This window comes from Neomonachus schauinslandi, chromosome 7, assembly GCF_002201575.2.
Source record: "Neomonachus schauinslandi chromosome 7, ASM220157v2, whole genome shotgun sequence".
Classification (NCBI taxonomy): domain Eukaryota; kingdom Metazoa; phylum Chordata; class Mammalia; order Carnivora; family Phocidae; genus Neomonachus; species Neomonachus schauinslandi.
In genome coordinates, this window is record NC_058409.1 from 98,050,734 (window position 1) to 98,076,081 (window position 25,348).

The 25,348-nt window shown below is 37.8% G+C and overlaps 1 protein-coding gene across 1 annotated transcript; it reads right to left on the minus strand.

The window, feature by feature from the left end:
* Nucleotides 1–3,699: 3,699 nt before the first annotated feature.
* Nucleotides 3,700–10,877, minus strand: CCNG1 (cyclin G1). Its single transcript, XM_021698049.1, has 7 exons — nucleotides 10,625–10,877; nucleotides 9,226–9,489; nucleotides 7,163–7,416; nucleotides 6,459–6,537; nucleotides 6,281–6,379; nucleotides 5,646–5,840; nucleotides 3,700–4,753 (listed from the first exon to the last, which is right to left on the minus strand). Exons 2-6 carry the CDS (start codon nucleotides 9,487–9,489, stop codon nucleotides 5,649–5,651), a joined length of 888 nt encoding a protein of 295 aa, XP_021553724.1. The 5' UTR covers nucleotides 10,625–10,877; the 3' UTR covers nucleotides 3,700–4,753; nucleotides 5,646–5,648.
* Nucleotides 10,878–25,348: the final 14,471 nt, after the last annotated feature.

A 25,348-nucleotide genomic window follows, 5' to 3' on the forward strand; every position in this document is an offset into this window, starting at 1 on the left:
CATTTAGTATCTCTTTGATTTTAGTCATGAGCATTTTGTGATTTTCAGCTTATAGAATATTTACATCTTTTCTTAGATTTATTCCTAAGTGTTCATTTTCTGGAGCTGTTGTAAATGATATATTTTTTGAAATTTGTTTCCAGTTGTACATAGCTAGTAACATAGAAATGTTTGATTTTTGTTTGTTGACCTTGTATCCTGTGACCTTCCTAAACTTGCTTATTCTAGGAGTTTTTTGTTATGAATTCCTGGGATTTTCTTCAGAAACCACAGACGGGGTTTTATTTAGTCTATACTACTCCATAGATCTTTATTTTTTTCTTGCTTCATTGCACTTGCTAGAAAACTAGAAGTGGTGGGGGTGGCTGTTCTTGTCTTGTCTGGTTTTCAAATTTTGATTTGATTGATTCTCAATTTTTGAACCTGCTTATATTTTCACACATGCCAGACTTGGTCATGGCATGTTACTGCCGTTTACGTATCTGGATTTGTTTGTTGAAGATTTTCGTGTCTGTTCATTTGAGCTATTGGTCTCATCATTGAGATTTTGTGTTATCTTTATCTTGGTTTGGTACCAGGGTAATGCTAGCCTTTTAAAATGAATTGGAAAGTGATTCTTCTACTTTCTAGAAGAGATGTGTAGAATTTGTGTTGTTTTCTTTCAGCATTTTATGGGATTTGCCAGTAAGATTTTAAACAACAAATCCAGTTTTTAAAAACAACTTACTCAGGTTATCTAGTTTATTTTGTTTTAGTTTGGTTTATTTTGTTAAGTTCTGGTAGTTCTTTTCTTTCAAGGGATGGATTCATTTAACTTGATGTGCATAGTTGTATGTATTGTTTCTTCAGTGTCCTTTTAACATAGTGTTATCTCTTTCAGTCCTGATACTGGTAATTTATTTTTTTGTCATTCTTGCTGGAGATTCATCAATTTTATTGCTTTTTTCAAAGAATTATTTTTTTATTTTGATTTTCCTTATTTTCAGTTTCACTGATTTTTAAACCCCCTTTTTTTAATGACCTTTTCCCATCTGCTTGCTTTGTGGGTTTATTCTGCTCTTTTTCTAGTTTATGTGGAAGCTTTGAGACTTTTTTTCTTAATAAAAGCCAGTTAATAATGTGAATTACTCTAAGCACTGGTTTAGCTACATTTCATATATTTTGATATTTTCATTCAGTTCAAATTATTTTACTCTTTAGAATTTCCCTTAGGAAAAAAAAAAAAAGAATTTCCTTTAGAGCCCTAAATTATTCAGAACTCTGTTATTTCCAAGTGTTTGTAGATTTTCCTGTTACCTGGTATTTCTAGTTTATGATCAGAGAACATACTTTATAATTTTAGTTCTTTTAAATTTCTTCAGGGTTTTTTGTGACCCAGGATATAGTCTGTCTTGGTGAATATTCCCTGTGTATTTTAAAAGAATGCTTATTCTGTTGTTTTAGGATGAAATTTTTTGTCAAGTAGATCCACTTGGTTATTGGTATTACTCAATTTTTCTATGTTCTTGCTGATTTCTTAGTAGTTCTATAGATGACTGAGAAGAGTGTTTAAATCTCCAACTGTAGTTGAAACTTTGTCCATTTTTCTTTCCAATGCGCTTCTTGTATTTGAAGTTCTGATATTAGGTGCCTACAAATTTAGGATTGTCAAGTCTTCTTGGTAAATTGATTCTTTTATCATTATTTAATGATCCCTTTTTAATCCTGATCATTTTACTTGCTCCAAAATCTACTTTGTCAAATTAATGTAAAACATTGACTTTTATTTTTCTTTGGGATTTTATTTTTTTTTACAGATTCTCTACCCCCATTGTGGGACTCAAACGACCCTGAGATCATGAATTGCATGTTCTACTAGCTGAGCCAGCCAGGTGCCCCCCCAAAATTGGCTTATCTTAATCCATCTTATTTGACTTATGTTTACTGGTTTTGGTTTATGAAAATTTACAGGTTAAACTTAGTAAGCAATAATACATTTTATAAAAATTAATCTATTACAGAATAGGGAAAATAAATTCCAAGGTGTTATTCTTCTTTTATGATCATGATGGCAGCCCTGAAATTAATGTGGCCAGAATACAGTTTTGTTTGGAAATTATTCAATTTCATCAGTCCATTTAATTTTCTATTTGGGAGGTAATGTGCAGAGTGGCTAAGAACAAAGCCTTTGCCTGAATTTGAATTCTAACTCCAATTACCAGGTATGTGACCTTGGGCTAATCAGTCACCTTCTGTGTGACTCCAGTTCATTTGTAAATTTGGATATCCTGATTCCGTTTGGAGGATTAGATGAGAGGATTCATATAAAACACGACAGTAGTGCCTCACAGTAAAAAATCATTATTGCTAATCACAAATGTTAGATGAGAAATGTGTTATTTTTTTAAGTAAGCTCTATGCCCAACATGGGGCTTGAACTTAAGACCCCCAAGATCAAGAGTTACGTGCTCTTTGGACTGAGCCAGCTAGGCACCCCAGAAATGTGTTTTGTTGATGTTTTCTTTTTAAGATTTATTTATTTGAGAAAGAGAGAGAGGGCATGAGCAGGAGGGGCAGAGGGAGGCGGGAGAGAGCAGACTCCATGCTGAGCCCAGAGCCAGATGCAGGGCTTGATCCCACAACGCTGAGATCATGAGCTGGGCCAAAACCAAGAGTCGGATGCTCAACTGACTGCCCACCCAGGCACCCATCTCTTGTTTTAGATAGTATGCCTCATAAGTAGAAATACATAAGGTTCAGGTGCCCTTTTTAAAAATTACACTGAAAAGAGGGATTATTAAATATATCTAATCTTAGTCAAGTGCAAAAGGAATTTTCCTTTTTTGTTTCAATAACTCTGCAGTGTTCACTTTGCCTTCTTAGTTTAATTAAACATGAACACTTCAAAATCCTATGTTTCAGTTCCAATTACCAATCTCAGCAGACTAACACAATATGTTAGCAGACTAACATAATTACGTGTCATTAACAACCACCTTGCTGGGATGCCTTTTAAGGTAAGGCAGTTTGCACAGAACTTCAGTTTGGCAGAATATAAGGGTGAATTTGTATTGAGAATATCCATAGTAGTGATGAATCTAAATGACAAGTTACCAATACTACATCACCAACTTTTTAATGCACATTAAACATATTTGTCCTAATCTTGTGTCTTCTGAAAAGCCATTAGAAAGTAAAGCATCAATTAGGCAATAGCTATACTATTAACAGAGGTATTGTTTCTGCTATCGTGCATCTTCCCGCTAAATTTAAATATACTGAGTGGAGATAGCTTTTTATTGTGGTTCTGGTATCACAGTTATATCAGAACAGAAACAAAGAGAACTACCCAGCAAAGGAATGCATTTCAATAACTTTATTGAAAGATAATATCCCTTAGTACCAAAACATAATGGTAGTTGGTTAGACTACCTCTGCCAACTCAGAATTAACACTGATGTAGTCAAATTATTGAAATATATCAGCCTTTTGGGAAAACAAGTTATCCATAGAACACAGTTCATAAAAGTATAAGATATATTGTGGTTCTTTGGTTTATTTTCCAGTGCACATTTACTGATAACATGATGTCAAAATTGGGTACAGCCATTAATGGATGGACTCAGGCTACTTGCTGCACTGAGTAACTGTTTACAACATTTTTATTTATTTATTTTTTTTAAATTTTTTTTTATTTTAAAGATTTTTATTTATTTATTTGAGAGAGAGAGAATGAGAGAGAGCAAGCACATGAGAGGGGGGAGGGTCAGAGGGAGAAGCAGACTCCCCGCCGTGTTTACAACATTTTTAATGCCGTAGATCTCCTTATAGTCACTGACTTAATAGAAGATCTCGAATACTACCTTAACAACTTTATAATTATGAAGATGCCTACTTACTTTTTTAGACTTTCTTTTGACACAGGAGGGGCAATTAGTGAAAGTATATTCTCTTCCTTTAAGAATTCTAAATTAGAAGCAATAGCAGTTTTTATAAAAACTGCTTAGTAAAAACAGCCCTTAGTAAAAACTTCTGGAGTGTTAAATCAGCAAGTTTTTGGAGCGAAGTTATTTTGAATTACTAATACAATAAAAACAAATTTTCTTGATGGGATTAGATGGAGGCAGTAGATACTGTGTAAATTTCATCATGGATATAAACATCACCGGCTTTTTAGAAAAAATATTAAAGATAACTTAATATGCCAAAATGACTAGGCGTGTAGTTTTCCTTTTATAAAATGCCTTCAAATTTAAGTGTAATTCCCAAGTATCAATAAAGTCCAATCTCTGGATTATCTATTACTTGCACTATAGATACCAAGAAACCATTTTCACTGCCTAATAGTGACCCTTCTTGTTATGCCTTAAAAGTGCATTTGTGAAATGTTGGTTTTGATGTATACCTCCTAATTTAGAATTTAATTAGGTTACCACTTTTAAGAACACCTAAATACAATATACTGACCCAATATAGAAGGTTGGGTCAATGTTAGAAATGAAGATTCACAGTTTACCTTCCCAGGCTTGTTATTAACATTTCACATTTATGCTCTTAGCTTTGATTCATATGCCTCACAGATGAATTCAAATTTAATTGAATTCCACTACAGTTTGTTAATTAGGTAGTTTTCCCAAATCTGAGAACATCAATGCTAATCTAGTTGTGATGTTCTGAGGCTTCACAGCTTAAATCCATTATAACATTATGGAATCCATAGCTCCGGATTGTGGAGAAAGGCTTCAGAGAAGAGCTTTTTGTTGCTGTAACAATCCTATTTAAACAAACAAAAAAATCAAGTTATTAGAATTCTGCCAAACATAGATATTATCAGCTGTTAAAAATGAACTGTTTAATCAAAGATTTATAATCATGTCACATGTAGATGTGTTAACATTTAGTTTTGAGTAGGAAAAAGTTAAATCACCACTCCGTTAAATTCAGATGGCAAGAATGTATATCCTATATTAGTAATGAAATTTTTGTTTTTTTATGCATATAACTACTTTCCAGTGTTCCAATTGCTATAGCAATGGTATACAAGCTTATAAGCTAACAGTCTCAAACTAGATAATTTACCATTCAAACTTTTGGTTCTGTTGTCCTGCTCAGGCTTGTGTTAACTTTAAAGTCTACATATAGCAAAATGGTGTGAAAAATAGTGTCTTAGTGTTTCTTTTAAAATTTAGGTTATTAAGGAGGATATGATTTTTTTTTTTTAAAGATTTTTTATTTATTCATTTGTCAGAGAGAGAGAGAGAGCACAGCAGAGGGAGAAGCAGGCTCCCTGCTGAGCATGGAGCCCGATGCGGGACTCGATCCCAGGACCCTGGGATCATGACCTGAGCCGAAGGCAGACGCCCAACCGACTGAGCCACCCAGGTGTCCCGGAGGATATGATTTTCTAAGCTGATAATTTAATGAAATGGCTAATGTACATACCAAAGATTAGATAATTCCTTACTCTTAGGGTACTGTATTTTGAAGGTAGTAAATGCCCTCAAAATATTAACTGACTAGATCAGTGAAGTCATTTTCCCCATTGCTATTCTAACTCCGTCTTGTTTATTTTGAAAAGAATTCAATTTTAATTCTTGAATTATAGAATAAAACTATAGCATTAGAAAATTTTCTTCATATGGAGAGTAACTATGAACCACATTTACCAATTAAGGGACCATTTCAGGAATTGTTGGAAGGTGGGTTATTCTGTAGTAACTATGCTTCAACTGCCGTGCAGTACGTCCAGAAACAATCCATTTCAACTTCTGAACATTTGGTTTGGAACACTTGTTTGATGAATATTCAGTTAAACACTTGGATACAAGTTCTTGCCAGAAGGTCAAATCTCTGCCATTTATCTGTACATAAAGTAAAAAAAAAATATTAGTCAATAAAAATATTTATTTTTGCATGGGGGGCCTGGGTGGCTCAGGTGGTTAAAGATCCGACTCTTGATTTCAGCTCAGGTCATGATCTCACGGTCATGGAATCGGGCTCCATGTCAGGCTCCACGCTCAGTGGGGAGTCGGCTTGAGATTCTCTCTCTCTCCTCTCACTCCTCCCCACCCCCCCATCCCTGCTCGCTCTCTCTAAAATCAAAAGTCCTATAGTATTTAACCACAGCAATAATTGCAATCTTACTAACATGTGTCTTTCCTTGTTAAATAAATTTGAGGATAAGTAAGCTACTCAAGTTTCAAACAGACACATGACAACTCATTTTATTTCAGGAGATAGTACAAGTGGTTTAGTTTTTTTTACAGCTGTTAACACCATTTAGGCTATGACCTTGACATACCTTGCAATGTGTCTGAAGACATTCTATTCCTTCTGTTAACTCTACACACTTCTGTGCTTGGATCTCCAGTGCAATGATAGATAATGCCAACACAGAAGGCTAAAAGAGATAAATTTTAAAGTAAGTGTTGAATAGAAAATAGGTATATAAATAGGTTTAATCTTTATAAAATATTTACCTTTGCTTTAGAAAATATGATCCTGCAGTGGCATGCCTTAAGTTGAGCTTCTAGTCTTTCAAAATTAAGGCTATTCCTCCTTTAAATAGAAAATGAAAATGAGATTAATTTTATGTAGATAATTTTACATGTAGTCAAAAGACAGATGTTTAGAACAACAAAAAAGTCATTTTAAAATGAAGTTTATGCACACTTATCACAGAAAATAAATTATTTGAAGAATTCCCCTTCTTTCAGGGGCATTAACTTCTCAAAGATACCATATATGAATTTTAAATAATTTGCTCCCCCCCACCCCTGCCAAAAAAGTATCATATCACAACCATCAAGTTATTTTTCTTCTCATTTTAATCTATTTCTGCAGCTACTGAAGTTCTTTTTCCATAAATCTGTTAGATGCTTACTTACTAGGTTCTATGAGTTAAGTAGTCTGTAAAGTGGAAAATGTAATAAAAAAATGTTGAAATGTCCTTTAATCCCAAGAATTAGCCTTCACAGACTTCAAAAAGCTGTTGACAACTTAAAGTCTCACTTCTGCTGGACGGTGAAGTGAAATCCAAGAAGCTGCAGCTGTCATTTTACTTTTTTTTTTTTCTCATTTTACTTATTTTGATTGGAATTATCCCAAGATACTGATTTTATGCAACATCCAGAATACCATTCTGATTTCCAAATCTCCTCTGGTCAAAACAAAGATTACATACCTTTCAAATGGTAAGTTTTCTTGAATGAGTGAATAGTAGAGTTGCAGAAACTGAAAGGCAGTAGTAGCTTTGACTTTCCAACACACCTTCTCCAATACAATCTTTTCCATTCTCATCAAGTCTGAAACCGTAAATCTATACTGGCTTATTCGGATCAAGTCAGTTGCCAACGGGACATTCCTTTCCTCTTCTATTGATTTAACAGCCAAATAGAAGCAGCTCAGCCCAACACACCCCAGGTGCTTGGGCTGTACCTAAAAAAGACAATAAGCCCATGTTTTAGCTTATTTCAATTAAAAAAACATAAAGGATAATCAGATCCATCATTATGAAAATGTATCTTTGAGGTATTATTTCTCAACTGTGCAGGAGTTAACGAGATCTAATCATACCTTAACTGCAGCCTGTCGACGCTATGTACCCACTTGCAACTAATTTTGGAGAAACTGGACTAAGTTTCAGTATAATGTTTGACTTCAGTCCATAAATTCTTTTTTTTTTCCTTCCTAAATCATTATAGAACTGTAAGCACTAAGTTCTAGTTGGACCAAATAAATTAACTGGTCAAAGGCTTATAGAAGGACTAAAACTGCTTATGGAAGGTACACAAAATTTATTTCTAGGATGTTGTGTTTTTCCAGGCTGTTTTCTTTGTAGTTAACACATAAAATCGTTTTTAAATACTTTAGCACACACTGTTTTACTCTGCCTGTAAAGCTCTATCCATTACCGTTCTCTTATTTATCATTGCCTGAATGTCTACAATGTGACAGGGTCAAACTTCTATCCATCCTAAGTTCCAAGTTAAATGAAACTTTAAGAAGCTTTTACCAGTGTTTGTACCCTCCTTTTCTTGGAACCCCTTCAGCAACATACTTGGTTTAATTATCTTTCTTATTATGCCTTGCATTGTTTGATAGTTATTGGTACAAATATTATTTTCATGTAAGATTGTAATATCCTTAAGGGACAGATTTTATTTATTTATTTAGCAGAGAGAGACAGAGCGAGAGAGGGAACACAAGCAGGAGGAGTGGGAGAAGGAGAAGCAGGGAGTGGGAGAAGGAGAAGCAGGCTTCCCACGGAGCAGAGAGCCCGATGCGGGGCTCGATCCCAGGACCCTGGGATCATGACCTGAGCCTAAGGCAGACACTTAACAACTGAGCCACCCAGGCGCCCCAAGGGACAGATGTATATTATTAATCTGTGCAACATTTATAGATTCAAAGGTAGGGCTTGCACAAGGTGCCTAAAGAATAGTTTAATCTGTCGAGCAAGTTTCTTGAACCATCCAATTCAACAAATATGGAGTTTCTTCTGTATATGACGTGTTGTGTTAGGTACTGAGGACTAAAAGATGAGTTCCATTCCAGTTGTCACATCATCTCATCCATGAATGACCATTGGCACAGAGAAGGCCGATGTATTTAACAGTTAAGCAAGCTCTGAAAGCTACATGGATGTCCTGCTTATCCAGTATAGGGAAATAATTATATAAATGCTTCTCCTTCAGAAGATATTCTCTTCTCAACTGTATGCCAACTGATGTTAAAAATGGCAAGCATAAGCAAGATCTGAATAGGTCTAAGGCCACAACAATTAGAACCTTATATATGACTGGAGATTAAGAAATATACTTTACCGACCAAGTGGTTCACAGCATCCAAAAAAAGAAAAAAAAAAAAAAAACCCACCAAAAAACAAACCTCTAATTCTTAACCACAATCTAGCATTCTACCTCTAACACACTTCTTTCAATTTAAAAACAACAGCCAACTCTCATACTGGGAGAGTCTGCAATTATTTGCTATTAGTCTATTTTTCAATGTCAGAAGTTAAATTTAACGATGCATTATTCTTGATTATAAGGAAGCATTCATCATATCGTTCTGTGTACAGAACGTATACAGAACGTACACAGAACTATCACAATGTTTTGGCTACTTGAAGAAAATAAAAAAGATCAAGTTTATGAATGCCATCCCAAAGCTAGAGCAATTCCATCTCCAAAACACAATAAGCAAAACTAAGAAATACTCAGTGTAATGTAGCTTTAAACATACCTTCATTTTGGACAGGAATCTGTCCAGTAAATTCACAGCAAGAGAAAATGTCTCCGTGTCGAAGCCAAAGAACTGAGTTAGACTAAGAAGATCTTTTACTTCAAAGTCCCTTAGCCTTGCAGTCATTCTGAGGCCATTATCGTGTGCAGATTCAATTAGTCTCAAGCCGCAGACCTTTGGCTGACATCTCGACTCCTGTTCCAACAGGGCATTCAGCTGGTGTAGCAGTTTCTGAGAGTCAGTTGTTGTCAGTACCTCTATCATCTATATATAGAACAAGGCCCAGAAAGGAGTGTAAGAAAAGCCCTTCCTGCCTTGTATCATGCCAAGTGCTTTATAACACAAGTCTCCCCTCCCCAATGCCGCTAGTGAATCTAAGTCGTTGCAAAGTGCCATCTGTTACAATCCCCCCCCACCTCCCATCCCACCAGTTGGTCACATCCTAAATTGTGAGTTCCTAGAGGGCATGAGCCATACCTTAAAAAAAAAGGCAAATCTTCAAGAAATATTTATTCAAGTCATTCATTGTCAAGAGATAACAATATCAATGCTGTAAGATGGGTGCCAAAACTTTGAAATTAGATGGTAGTATGTAATTCTGCCATATATTAACAGTATAAACTGTTAATGTTAGTTAATTTTACTTCATCCCTATTTCATCATCTGTAAAGTGGGTATGAGGTTACTACCTACCTCAGAGGCTTGTGTGGAAAAATGAGATCACCTAGGTATAGTGCTTAGCACATAGGTACCTAAGAAACGTTGGGTAATAATAATGAATTTATTTCTACCTCTGTAAAACGAGGTAACAATATTTCTCTCTCTGAATGGCTGTTAAAATTAAATTAACATGATTCACGTAGAGTTTTGCACAATGCTTGACGCACGGCGCTCAATAATTGTTAACTTTTATTGGTGTCAGGAAAGGAAACTTAAAGGGTGCTACAGGAACACGTAGTGAGGGCGGGAGACTAATTTAAGTTGCAAAATGAACCTGGGAGTTTCATTAATTTTAAGAATCGGTATTCCACAGCTTCTATGTCCCGGCCACAAGCTAAGCCCCAGATACAAGGATACCTCCCAAGTGAAAGACAGGTAGGCAGGGGATCTTTAAAGTTGCGCGACGGAAGGGGTGGGCAAATGAGGAACCTCTAACTTTATGGGTCCAGCTCTTTTTGCCCTGGGCTGGTCCCTGGGAGCTGGCCGACCTGACAGTAACACTCTCAGGAGGTCGGATCTGGCCCCGCCCCTCCAAGCTCGGACTAGCCTGGACTTGTTGCTTACAGCAACGGGAGAGTTAATCGAGGAAAAGAGCGCAGGCCGGACCTATCCCTCACCTCACGCCCCCAACCCTGCTCCCTAGCCGCACCACGAAGTCAACCCCGAAGTCCCAGCTCACCTTGACCGCGACTGCGGCTCTTCAGCGGTAACCACCCTCCCCGGGCCTGCTCTCACCTCACTCCACGATATCAGATCCGACAGGCCCACGAGGCGAGGGGACTCGCGGGTAAGAGGGGAGAGGCCCGGGGAGGGGGAGCCGTCCTGGGTGGAGGTCTCTGCAGCGCCGCCCTGACGACACTGCCCACCACAGGATCAGCTCGGAGCCGAAGGGGCCGCGCCGGAGCGACTGAGTCATATATTGGAGGGCGGGGCTTTCCCCTGGTGGGAAGGGAAGGGGGGGATTTTAGCCTCTGATTGGTGTAGTTCTTTTGATGGATGGCCCCAGCGGTCCAAAGAGGGCTGGTCTGGGAGGGAGGAAGTTCAGCCAATTAGCACACACTTCCCATTATCCCGGAGACAAAGTCTCCGCCCCTTGAGACCACGCCCCCTACCCCTAAGCGTCTCTCATTGGAGAATTTCCTAAAGTGTCTTCAATGAGGAGGAGATCGAACTAGATGCTGCACGCACCCTGTCCTGGCTGAGGTCTTTTCTGGCAGCCGGATTGGCCAGAATGTCATTCCAGAATGTACTGGGAGTTTTTGTTCCCTGCGGTTTAGTAGAGTTGTTCGGCCTCTCTTTATAAAAATACAGTGGCTGGTTACAAAACACAAAGTAAAGCCTTAATTTTTCATCACACAGGGAGAGGTGATGAATTTTTCTATGCGGCGGTGTATTAAATTCCATAGGTTTCTCCTTGTGAGCTTTGGAAATCAATTGATTCTTGCTTTATTTTACTTTTGGTATAATATACCAAGAATGGAGTTGGGCTAGGTAAATTCTTGGTCTTTACCAATTTTCTGAATTTTATTTTTGAGCAAATTGAAAGAGAAAGTTGGTAGTTTTTTAATGGCTTAAAATGGAAGGTGTGTGGTTGACTCTTAAGAGGAAAGTACATGGGAAAATATTTGTAGGAACTATGAATCTAAGTCCACAGACTCATGTGTGAAGTGAGCCCATGCCATGTTGGTGGGAAAATAATTAGCCTGAAGCCTTCTTGGACTCCCTCCCTCTGAGGACTGGTGAGCAGAGTCAGTTATCAGTTCTCATGAACTGTACTTGGATGTCTCTGTTATCATGACCTTTTCCTGGTTAGTGGCTCTCTGAGCTATGAAAAGTGAAAATCTGAAAGATTTGTTGGTATCTCTACTCTTTTCTCTGAGGTGTATTTTCTTTAGGCAATGTCACAGAACCAAGCCCCGAAATGGGGGCAGAGTTGTGGAGAGGAAAGGGGAGGGAAAACTGGGAGAAAAGTTAATACCTCAAAATAATACCTCAGCTACAAAATCAGGTTAGCTGACAAAATTCAGCTTTTCAAATGGGGAAGGGGCCTTGGTCCTCCTTGTAAACAAACTAACATAGTGAGTATAAATGGACAATTTAAAACATTTAAAAAGTACTCACTACAATAATGTGTGAGTTTATAAATGTACATGTTTCTCTTTTGGCTTTTAGTTACAGAATTAGGAATATAAATGTATATATTCCTACATATGTATGTATATATATACACTCATTTACTAATATCTTTCAAACACATAATATGTGCCATGGAGAACAAAATATATTGGTCCCTGTCCTGGTAAAACGTGTAATCTTATGAACACTATAAACACATAGACTTTGGAATAAAACTTATTTTCAAATCATAGGTTACTGGGCGCCTGGGTGGCTCAGTTGGTTGAGCGACTGCCTTCAGCTCAGGTCATGATCCCAGGGTCCTGGGATGGAGTCCCGCGTCGGGCTCCCTGCTCTGTGGGGAGCCTGCTTCTCCCTCTCCCACTCCTCCTGCTTGTGTTCCCTCTCTCGCTGTGTCTCTCTCTGTCAAATAAATAAATAAAATCTTTAAAAAAAAATCATAGGTTACTAACTAGCTATGTGACTTTTAGCAAGTTATTAAATCACATTGGTTTCCATTCTGGGCAAGTCAAAGTACCCTATTCATAGGGTTATTGAGAGAAATAAAGCAAAGTACATAAAGAGGTAGGCACTATGCCCAGAACACAGTAAATACTTGCTAAATGGTAGCCTTTATCATTAAATTACTAACATTTCTTTTGAAATGTCTTGCTTAAACATACATTCGATTGGGTTTTCTCAATTGTCAGATTTAGTCTTCTCAGCCTAGAATCAGAGTATTAGAATTGTTTAGTTAAAACTAATAAAATTATCTAAATTGCATGTATTGATTTCTACGTCTTTTATACTTGAAATTTTCACGCGAGGCTTTAGGTAGTATATTAGTGTTTATGTGATAAAAATGTTTCTCTCACATTAGGATCTTGTTATTATTTTTTAAAATCTGAAATTCCCTACATGAAAGTAATTGTTTCAATAGCTCTAAAGAAACATTGATTAAATATAAATCAAGCCAAATGGACATTCCTTACCTTTTCTCCTTCCCCTCACCCCCACTGTTATTTTTATTCCATAATATTAGAATAGAGACTATCATTTAAATAACTGAAAAGTCCTAATTAGAAAAATGTGCAAATGTAAGACTCAATGATGAAAGAAAGAAAATGAGCTATTCATTGGCTATGAAATTATTTGTAAAGATGTGTAGATTTAGTAATGAGTTTCAGGAATATTTCAAATGACTGGCTTCTCAGGTATTTTCAAGGCTCAATGATATCTGCCGCTGCCATCTTCATACTTTCTTCTCTGTCAACAGTTAAGTGCAGGAAGAACCAAAGCTCAGAATAACGGCCTTGAAGCTGGGCAAGAATCCCAGGCAGTCACAGGAAGACTTAATCATATTCTCTACATTGTAGACTGTAGAAGTGCCTTTGAGCAACAAAAATTATAACAAGCAGGTATAACGGTGGTCCTGTGTCAAATGCTGCCATGACTCACAGGGAAATTCCTAACTGGTTCTGTCTCTATCCTGGAGATTGGAGGAGGTTTTGCACCTCACCCTCTGTTTATGCTCCCTGACAAATGTCCAGAACTTTTGTATGTTGATTTTTCCAATTGTGATGAGGGACTAAGAATCGAGGATCAAAAGGATTTCAGCTGAGTAGCTTCCACTCTGCTTTCTGATCCTTCCTGGACTAGTTATTACAACCCCTTCCACCTCTCCAACGGTTCGCTAGAACCTCCACTCAGTCTCATTCATATGAAGAGAGCTTGCTTGGCAGTGGATTTTTTGACTCTTTATTAGCCCCTGGGGTACCAGAGAAATTGTGTATAGTCTGGGTGGTGGTGGGGAGGCAGGGAGAAGGATACGTAGAAAATAGATTAGTAATGTCAGGTATATCTTACCATTCAGAGATTCTAACTACCTTAGATAAGGTAACCCCTTCCAACTAATTGAGGTTTCACTACATTCAATGCAAAACTATACTTTGTCACATAACCACTGCCACATAAAGGCACTGGGAGACATCAGGGGAAGATCTGCTAGCATTTAGTCCAATCGACATAGACTCTTTTGAGTGCGGAGCTCAAAGCCAAGATCAGCCAATAATAAAAAGAGTTTGTATTTGTTACATACTTCCCACATGGCAGACAGGGTGTGTGCTGAACTTAAACCCACACGATCTTACTTAGTTCTCTAAGAACTCTGATGTTATTGTCATATATTATTCAGAATTGAGGGACATTCTATATATTTCCTGTTGGTAGCTACCATTTACTGTTAACTAAATATAGTTTAAACATAATTTGAATTTGGATTATACTGCATTTAAAAAAAGTTTTTATTTTGGAACATTTCAAACTCCTTACCCAGCTTCAGTAGCTATCAACATTTTGACAAGGTTGCCTATTTACTTTGTCTGACCATTCAACAAATATTTATTGAGGACATCGGAAGTGCCAGACTAAAAATATTTTGTATTTTGTAGTCCCAGATTAAAAATATTATAACTTTGGGCCACAGGATGTGTTGGTTATTATTTTCTGTGATGATAGGGGTTGGAAGGATAAGCTGGGTCATTATCATCCAGGTGCATGTCTTTAGTCTAAAGGCCACACTGGGGGAGAGGGGGGATTCTCTGTGGTCTGCTGCTTTGGTAGGAGAGGGTGGGAATGGGGTTGGATAACAGTTCCCACCCTTATTCAGGTTTCTCCCTAGGCTGCTATACTTTCGTCCCAAAAGCACATGCGCACACATGTACACCTCTACACAAAAGGTTTTGTCAGAGTTGAGATTTGGAAAATGAAGTATTATTGCATTTTCTAATCTTGCTTTTTTTTCTGTGCACTGCACTAGAATAAGGTTATGTCATAGGTCAGAACTTTTGTTCTCTACGTTAGCCTTAAATTGGTCAAGGCCTTCCTTGCTTTATGTCACCATGTTCCTTGTTTCTTTATCCCCTTCACTCTAACTCCTGATCTGAGTTTTGAAAGATTTAGCCAACTGAAGAGGCTGGTGCAAAGGACATTCCAGACAAAAGTAACAGTATGTGGAAAGGCACAGAGGAAAGAGAGAGTGAATTGATTTCTGTAAATGGAATATAGATTACTCTGGCTAATGTGTGGAGGGTGTTGTGGGGGGTGGTGTCTAACTGAGATGGGGAGAGAGGCAGTTGTTCATCCTAAAGGGCCATGTACACCATGTATACTATGCTTGGGATTTTGGACTTTATTCTACAGGTTTTAGAAAACCAACCATGGAATTTAAAGGATTGCCACAATTGGATTGTAATTTAGAATGACTACTGGGCATCGGCATGAAGACTGTGAAGAGGGGGCCAACAGTGGAGTTGGGAAGAGTAGTTGAGAGACCATTGCCTTAACCTGGGACAGAAGTGATGAGATTGAACCGAGGGAGTAAGAGTGGGAATGGAAAGAAGGAGATGGATTCAAGGGACCTTTTGGGGTACAGTGGGTGGATTGTAGAGACTGATGAGATTTGACTGGTTAGGGGATCAGGAAGAAGGAAGAGTCAGTAATGATGTTCAGATTTCTGGTTTAAGCAGTAGGTTGAATGGAGATTCTGTTTATATGCTCAGATCATGGAATACAGGAAAAAGACCAGGTTTGTGGGGGAAGTCTTTGAGCTAGTGATGCCTGAGGGACTTCCAAGTGGTGATGTCCAAAAAGCACCCAGAGAAACTTTAGGTGCTGCAGATCGCTTTGGGACTCATCAGAATAAAGGGGGATGATTTGAGTTGTGGAAGTAAATCAATTAGAGACAAGAGATACAGAAGGATGTGTTATAGGAATCAAGAGAAAGTTTTTTAAGGACAGAGGGAGCACCAGTACTTGATGCTATAAAGAGGATAAAATGATGTATGAACAAGAAAGAGAGAAAATGAAATCAATGGATATATAAAGCACTCTTGCAGGGAGCTTGATTGTGAGGGGTGGAGGCAATGGTCACAGGGTGCATATGATATTGAGAGAGATATTTTGCTTTTCAAAGATGAGCTAGATCTGCACATGTTTAAATAATGACAGGAAAGAGCCAGTAGTGAAAAAGAAGCATCTGACTACTGGAACAATCTAAAACCTCCTATGACACTAGTTAATTTACATTTGGTCAGCTGTATTGTTATAGAAGCTTCTAGTCAAATACTCACAGATTACAATGGAAGCAAACAACACAAAGGAGCAGAGATTCTATGTACTTAGCATGCTTGAAATTCTCTAACTAGATGTGAAGAAACATCACTAAATGCTTTATGCATGTTTATGTTTTCTATAGCTATTTTATGTTCATAATTTCCACTTTGAAATTATTTACAGGACTCTCTTCTTGATTTAAAATATTTTGGATTGTCAAGTTTAGGACCTTTATATCAGTGTTGAAGTAAGAGTAATAAATAAAAACATGCATTTTATGTGCCCATGTGTAGTTAAAATATGATAGAACAAGGCTTCAATTTGCTTATGCCTTCTAAAATATCTAGCTTTTTGTTGGAAGCCACCCATGCATAGATCTAACTCAAATAGAATAACAACTTCAAACATATTATGGGTGTTTCTATTTTTAGTGGAAATATGCATATATTTACATCATGTAACCATAAATACAGTGTATCTGAGCATGAAAATACTTGGATGTGGTAAATAATACTGCCAAATAACATTGATACAAATCTTTCTATAAGACATTTCCTGCCACGGCACCTGGGTGGCTCAGTCGGTTGAGCATCCGACTCTTGATTTTGGCTCAGGTCATTGATCTCAGGGTTGTGAGATTGAGCCCTGTGTCAGGCTCTGCGCTCCATGCAGAGTCTGCTTGAGATTTTCTTTTTCCCTCTGCCCCTCCCCTCCTCTCTAAAATAAATGAGTAACTCTTAAAAAAAAAAAAAAAAAGACATTTCCTGCCAATCCTTGCCTTGTAGAACTTCCAATAATTAAAAACTGTGGTTTGAGACACCAGTGGTCAGACTACAGTCTGGGTCTCAGTTTCCCTCCTTACTAGTTCACAGCCTCGTACTTTTTTAACAGCATATCAAAAATTGTGAGGATTAATTGAACTAATACATGCAAAGAGAACATGTAAGAATTCGGTAAGAGTTAGGTATCATTATCTATCAATATAAGTAATCTTCTGGGAGATAAATTATAACCCATAGCACTGCTGACATCAGTGACTAAGTATATTTAAACTGAGCAATGTTATCAAGACTTTGCCCTTCATTACTTACAATAATAAATTAGTCTTCCAATTGTTTTAACCTTGAACTAGGAATTTATCTCCTAATATGCCAGATAAAAGAGCTCAAAAACTGGGAGGAGTTGGCTTAATAGAAATCGAATAAACATAAACCAATATTTTAGGTTTTTCTTTAGACTTCCTTCTGTTAAACATTTTCCTTAAGTGAACATTCCCTTAATATGAAAGTGTGTGATGATTCCAATCAAGAGGTAACGGCAGGGGCACCTGGGTGGCTCAGTGGGTTAAGTGTTTGCCTTCGGCTCAGGTCATGATCCCAGGGTCCTGGGATCGAGCCCCGCGTCGGGCTCCCTGCTCAGCGGGGAACCTGCTTCTCCCTCTCCTCCTTTCTCGTTCTCTCTCTCTCTCTCGTTATTTCTCTCTCTTTCTCAAATAAATAAATAAATAATCTTAAAAAAATAAAGAGGTAATGGCATCCTCTGTTTTTAGTACACTTCATTGTTGACAAAGGAATTCCGCATGTATTTTCTAATCCAAACTTCCTAGAATCCTTGCCAGATTTTCAGGACAAAAATTGTTTTGGTTTTCTAGGTTGCCATAATAAAATATCACAGACTGAGTAGCTTAAATGACAGAAACTTATTTTCTCATATTCTGGAGGCTGAAATCCAAGATGAAGGTGTTATCAGGTTTGGACTCTCCTAAGCCCTCTCCTTGGTCTACAGATGGCCACCTTCTTGCTATGTCCTCTCATGGACTTTTCTGTGTGCTCCCATCTTGCTGGTTTCTCTTCTTCTTCTTCTTCTTCTTTTTCTTTTAATTAAATAGGCCCCATACCCAATGTGTGGCTTGAACTCACAACACTGAGATCGAGAGTCACATGCTCTACCATCTGAGCCAGATAGGCACTCCTCTTCCTTTTCTTACAATGACAACAGTCGTATTGAGTTTAGGGGCCATATCCTTAGGACTTCATTTAACTTTCTCTCTTTAAAGGCCCTATTTCTAAATATAGTGACAGTGGGATTAGGGCTTCAACATATGAATTTTAAGGGGGACACAGTTTAGTTCAGAATAGGTTGTGATCCGTATTTTCTTGGAGAGGGCAGTGAGGTCAGAGATTTTTCAGGGTCACCTGGCTTGTGGTTAACTTTTCATTCTTCTATTTCTCCCATCGCACATCTTACATTCCCTGCTGAATTACGTCTCCAGAAATGCTTTCTTTCCTTTCCTTTTTTTTTTTTTTTTTAAGTAGGCTCCATGCTGGGCATGAACTCCACATGGGGCTTGAACTCATGACCCTGGGATCAAGATCTGAGCTGAGATCAAGAGTTGGATGCTTAACTGACTGAGCCACCCAGGTGACCCTCCAGAAATGCTTTCTTGATGGAGGTACTTATGAAATGATTTGAAGTTCATGGACAAAAGAATGATGTTTTATCCACACCTGAAATCCAAGTTCAGAATTTCATGGTTCAATTATACTTTGGTCTGTTCAACTGAACTCACTGTCTTAGACATCACTATTTTTTTTTTAAAGATTTTATTTATTTATTTGAGAGAGAGAGAGCACATGAGAGGGGGGGAGGGTCAGAGGGAGAAGCAGACTCCCTGCTGAGCAGGGAGCCCGACGTGGGACTCGATCCTGGGACTCCAGGATCATGACCTGAGCCGAAGGCAGTCGCTTAACCAACTGAGCCACCCAGGCACCCAGACATCACTATTTTTAATTTTTAGATGGTCATTTCACAATAGCTTTTGGGTTAGCTTGAGAAATTAAGGGCTAGCTTATTGTAATACTCTCTAACTCACAAACCCTTTAACAAAAAGTGCTTAAAAAAGGGTAAGAACCTATTAGGAAATTGCTAGCAATGGATGTGATCTTAAGAACCCCTTTTGGGCTATGAATTAATTATTGCTGTTTCAGATTTTCATTTTTTTTAAACAGTGGAATTAATAGGGACATCTTATGAGTATCAAAACAAATGACACATCCACTGTGGAACAAAGTCTGTCCTCTGCACAGTTCCGGAGACTGGGGAATCCAAGATTAAGGTGCTGGACAGATTTGGTTCCTGGTGAGAGCCCTCTTTCTGTGTGCATATAGCCACCTTTTGGCTCTATCTTCACATAGCAGGGGGAAAGGGGGTCCCATGGGTTGGGAGGATGGAAAGGAGAGCTCTCTAATCCCATCAAGTGGGCTCCACCCTCATCCAAATCTAATTATCTCTCACAGACCCCCCCCCCCCGCAACCTCCAAATCCCATCACATTGGGGCTTAGGGCTTCAACATATGAATTTGGGGGGCATGTTTACTCCATAATGGGGCTGTTTCTACTTTTCGGTTGTTATGAATAATGCTACATTCATGCACATGTTGTTGTGTGGATATATATTTTTATTCCTGTGGGGTATTTACTTAGCAGTGGAATTGATAAGTCATATGGCAGCTCTATATTTAACATTTTGAGCAATTGCCAAACTGTTTTCCAGAGTAGCTGCACCATGTACCTTCCCACCAACAATGTTATGAGGGTTCCAATTGCTCCACATCTTGTCAGCACTTGTAATTATCTGTTGTTTTGATGATTGCCATCCTAGTGGCTATGATGTGTTATCTCATGGTTTTGTTTTGCATTTGCGTAATGACTAATAACGTCTAGCATCTTTTCATGTGCTTATTGGTCATTTTAATATCTTATTTGGAAAATCCTTTGCCCATTTTTTTATTGCAGAAAATATTTATTAGGTAAAATTTACCATTGTAACCAATTTTAAGTGTATAGTTCAGTGGCATCAAGTATATTCACATTGTTGTGCAACCATCGCCACCATCCATCTCCAGAACTTTTTCATCTTCCCAAACTGAAACTCTGTACCCATTAAACAATAAGTCCCCTTTGATCCCCAACTCCTGGCAACTACTGTTTTACTTTTTGTCTATGAATTTGACTAGTCTAGGCATTTCATATAAATGTAATCATAGAGGGGCGCCTGGCTGGTTCAGTCGGTTGTGTCTGCCTTTGGCTCAGGTCGTGATCCCAGGGTCCTGGGATTGAGCCCCACATTGGGGTCCCTGCTCTGTGGGGAAGCCTGCTTCTCCCTCTCTTTCTGCCTGCCCCTCCCCCTGCTTGTGCTGTCTCTCTCTCTGTCAAATGAATAAATAAAATCTTTAGAAAAATGTAATCATGCAGTATTTGTCTTCTTTGTGACTGGCTTATTTCACTTAGCATGATGTCCTCAAGGTTCACCCATGTTGTAGCATGTGTCAGAATTTCTTTACTTTTTAAGGATGAATAAACTGTATGTATGTACTCTATTTTGCTTACCCATTTATCAATCAAAGGACACTTGGGTTGTTTCCATATTTTGGTTATTGTGAATAAGGCTGTCATGAACATTGGTATACAAATGTCTCTTTGAGAACCTGCTTTCAAATATTTTGGGTATATTAAAGTGGGATTGCTGGATCATATTATAATTCTATTTTTAATTTTTTGAGGAACTGCCATACTGTTTTCTATAGTGGTTGCACCATTTTACATTCCCACCAACATTGCACAATGGCTCTAATTTCTATACATCCTTGGCAACACTGGCTATTTTCTTTTTCTTTGTCTCTTTCTCTCTCTTTCTTTCTTTCTTTCTTTCTTTTTTTTGATAATAGCCAACCTAATGGGCGTGAAATAGTTATTTCTGTTGTTTTAATTTGCATTTCTCTAATGATTAGTGATGCTAGGATTCTTTTTATGTTATTTTTTATTCTTCTTTTTTATTTCAACTGATGTTTATTAGGTGTCTTCTGAGACCTAGGTCTGGGCACACAGAAACAAAATACATAATCTGAGATCTCAGGAAGCTCTTCTTAGCAGAGTGTAGTCTGGTGCTTAAACCTCTTTGGATTTAGGCTAGCTCTAGATGTGCAATGTTGGAAACATTATTAACTTGTCTGAGCACCCATTCTCTCTTCTGCCTAAAAGAAATAACACCCATTCTTTTCAGAATGTTGTGTTCTGAATGGAGATGTGTCTTTTCACATTCTGTGTATGTTCTTTGGAAAAAATATCTGTTCAAATCCTATGCCCATTTTTTAAGCAGGTTGTTGTTGAGTTGTAGGTATTCTTTATATATTTTGGATATTAACCCCTTATCATATATATGGCTGACAAACATTTTCTCCCATTCCATAGGTTGCATTTTCACTCTGTTCATAGTGTCCTTTGATGCATAAAAGTTTTTCATTTTGATGTAATCCAATTTTCTATTTTTTTTTCTTTTGTTGCGTATGCTTTTGGTGTCATATCCAAGAAATCATTGCCAAATCCAATGTTACGAAGTTTTTCCCCTGTGTTTTCTTTTAAGAGTTTTAAAGTTTAGCTTCCCAACATAAGCAGAAAAAGTTTTGCTTTAGATACATTATCTCTCTTCCTCCTTTTTCATGTTGTAATCTCTCATGGTCCTTATATGTACCACAAAGTGGCTAGCTAATCTGAAAAATTAACTTGTACCAATATTAATGTGTTATTCCTGTTGGTTATGTATGGCTACATTAAACAAAAACAACAACAACAACAACTACCTCAAAGCCAAGTGACTTAAAACTGTGATGCCATTTACATACTACAAATCCATACTCAGAGTAGACTAGAGTAGCTTGAAGACTGGTAGCTGGAATTCTCCAAAGGGTCATTCACTCACTCACTCACTCACTCACTCACCTGTGTGGCCTTAATGCTGTCTGGGACTTCAGCTTTGGCTCTGGCCAGAATACTTGCATGTGACCTTTCCATGTGGCTGCTGGGCTTTCTTATAGCATGGTGGCTGGGTTCCAAGGGTAAGCATGTAGACAGACAGAGAAAGAGAGATAGAGAAAGTGAGCAGGCAGAAGCCATCTGGTCCATATGAACTAGTTTCAGAAGTCATGCCACGTTCCTTCTGTTGTTCTCTGTTGGCCAAGTAGCCTAGTCCAGTCCAGGGACAGGGAAAATAGGCTCCACTTCCTGATAGACAGCTGCAAGGTTCTGGAAGAGCATTGAAGACCAAAAAATATTGCTGTGGCTATTTTTGGAAATATAATCTTCGTATCTACCAACAGTAATATACAAATTTTGAAAAGGCAATATCAAAGTCTAAAGAAATAATTACCAAAGTGGGTGTTTTGGGCAATAAAACACAATGCCAGCAGACAGTCAGCCAGCCCTTTCAGTAACACCAGGCAACCACACATTCTACAATGCACGGGCCAGTTCTAAAAGGGAACAATGAGCAAATTTTCCAAGGATTAAGTGAGTCAAGCTGTCCATGAAAAGTCTTGCAAAGTAGAATTTATTTTTGAAAACTCACTAATCCCAGGATTTAAGGGAACGTCCTAATAAGTTTCCTTATCGTTGCTGCTTAAACTTGTATTGAAATATTGTCATCCAGAATGGTCAGGATGTTATCAGTTTGGATTCTTTTTTTAAACTCTGAAACCACCTAATTATAAAATTAGTAAAGATTAGACTGTTTGAAAGATGAATGCTGAAAAGAGTATTATGTCAAGGAAAGTCAGAAAAGGACATGGATTTGAAGGTCATCTAGCATTCTATGGAGAAAGAGTGATTTTGATGCAGTTAGTGCTGAGAATATCAGCAGTGCCTTATTCATGCTGTTTTTGAACTAAAAGTCTAAGTGATTTACATTTGGTAACTAGGTCTTGTGATTTCCATGGTTAGTATGTGCCTGTTGAGAAAGTTACTCATAACTGGGAGAAAAAGAGCTACCCCCAAATTGTATTGTTTGTCACTTTGCCAATCACAGAGTTTTACGAATAGACACATTTGATATTTTTTACAAACTCTAGTCTAATTATTGGTACCAAATGCTGACAGTCACTGGAACAGGGCATTAAGTGAATACTGGGTTGTGACAGTTCATTATTCTGATTGGAGAAGTCTGTTGCTTTGTTCTTTTAGTAGCAGGCTGTTACAGTGAGATGTTGTCTCCCTGTTTACTCCCACGAGTTTTAGGTTAAAGGTTAAGTAAACCCTAGTACTATCCATTAACCTGAATGTTTGACTAACTCTCCTTTGTCATTCACCTGGACAACAGAGCCTTTATTTTATATGTAAGCTCAAGACTATTGTGGTAGGTACTGGGAGTTCTTGTTACATAAATGTTGACACAAGTTGCCCCACAGTTACAATAGTAGACATAAGATGAACATACTCACTAATGAACCAAACACTTATGAAATTAGTCTGATCTCAGAGATTCTTTCCTTCATTAGCACTTGTGTCTAGCCCACCCATCAGGTCAATGTCTTTGTCAGGCAGAATCTATAATGTAACTAGGACACAAATGGATTACAAAATGAAGTTGCAAACCTTGTAAAAAGGATGATGACAGGATAGATAATTCAGAAGGGAATGATTTGAATATCAAAGGATAAGGAGAGGCCCTTGTGAAAATTGATGAAGCTCTAGAATATTTTGCAAAAATCTGAAAATTGAATATGAAGGAAATACTGACTTATAACTCTAACCAACTTTATCAAAAGAATCATACCAAAACAAAAACAAAATCAACCCTTAATCCATTTTTTGTTTGTTGTAATAGGACATATTTGTAATTATAAACTAACTTTTAAATATAACATAAAGTTATTTTATAACCTTTGGTTTCTCTTCTCATTATAAATGTCCCTATAAATTTTTTTCTCATTATTTAATATGAACTGATAGCCCCCTTTTCAACAGATTTAATTTTCCTGTTATTAATTATCCTCAGATAATGAGGACATCCTAAATCAATACTCTTCATCTTGGTAGTTTTCTGAAACCTGGACATTAACACATTAATTCTCTCTCTAAGACTAGAACCCTGTAGGCACCTCCTAATCCCAAATACTGGGTTGACATCCCCCTCTCAAATATTTTAGAATTACAGCAGATTCCTAGAACGCTAGGGTCTACCATGACTAGCAGGTCACTGTTGGGTCGTACTGCACTCTGCAGTCCTCTGTGCTCTGGGGTTTTCCTTGACTTGCATGTTTAATCTCACCTAAACATAGTTTCCTCTGTCTGAAATGTCTTCGCCCTCTTTTATCCACTCTTCTCAATCATTACAGCCCTTGAAGATAGTTTTCAAACACAGCCTCTTCAGTGAAGAACTCCCCAGTTCCCAAAGAAAAACATTTTTTTGTAAGTTTTTACATTATTTGTCCTATACATTTGGCAGTTAACCTCTTTTGTCTTCTTAGCACTAATAGGAACAGCTAATTCCATATCTACTGCTATGACTCAAATCCCCTATCCCCCACTTCTCATCCCTTACTTACGTTCATTAGAGACGAAGCACTTAACATTGTAGTTGCTACTTCTTGTATTTACCTTCTTATTTCTAAATGGACTCATGCATCTGAGGGTGATTTTACCCCCCAGGGGACAAATGTCTGGAGACATGTTTGATTGTCACCACTAGGGAAGAGCTATGTCTTTGAGTGGTAGAGTCCAGGGATGCTGCCAAACATCCTATAATGCACAGGACAGGCCCTACAACAAAGAATCATATGGTCTAAAATGTCAATTATACCAAGGTAATTCAGCATAATGACCTCTGCTGTTAGTGATAAGACAAATGGGGAGATACCCACAAATCTTATTCAAAAAGTATTATTTATAGAGCTTTTTAGTGGGCATTCATTTTCTTGACCAAGGGATCCTCTAATATTCTGTTTGCAGAATTAAAAAAAAGTTTAGGGGTGCCTGGGTGGCTCAGTCAATTAAATGTCCGACTCTTAATTTCAGCTCAGGTCATGATCTCAGAGTCATTTCTCTCTCTCAGGTCAGAGTCTCTCTCTCCCTCTCCATCCCCTGCCCCACCCTTGCTCTCTTTCTTTTTCTAAAAAAAAAAAAAAAAGAATGAATCTAGAGATTCATTTTTTTCTTTTTCTGGCATAGGGTGTGTGATGTGCAAGTAAAGGCAGATAACCAGAGAGCACACACACATCAGATCTGAGATAGCAGTGTTCATTGGAGAAAATTCATAGAGACAGAAGTAGCAGGCAAGTGGGTACATTTTGTCCATTCATTCTAGTGTAGTACAGAGATCTAGCAAAGTCAGACATCAGACTGC

Coding starts and splice junctions, on each gene's coding strand:
- CCNG1 (XM_021698049.1), bottom strand. CDS start 9,489: ATGATAGAGGTACTGACAACAACTGACTCTCAGAAACTGCTACACCAG. Junction 7,417..9,225: donor GATTCCTGTCCAAAATGAAG/GTATGTTTAAAG, acceptor TGTCTTTTTTAG/GTACAGCCCAAGCACCTGGG. Junction 5,841..6,280: donor GTCTTCAGACACATTGCAAG/GTATGTCAAGGT, acceptor CTTTATGTACAG/ATAAATGGCAGAGATTTGAC.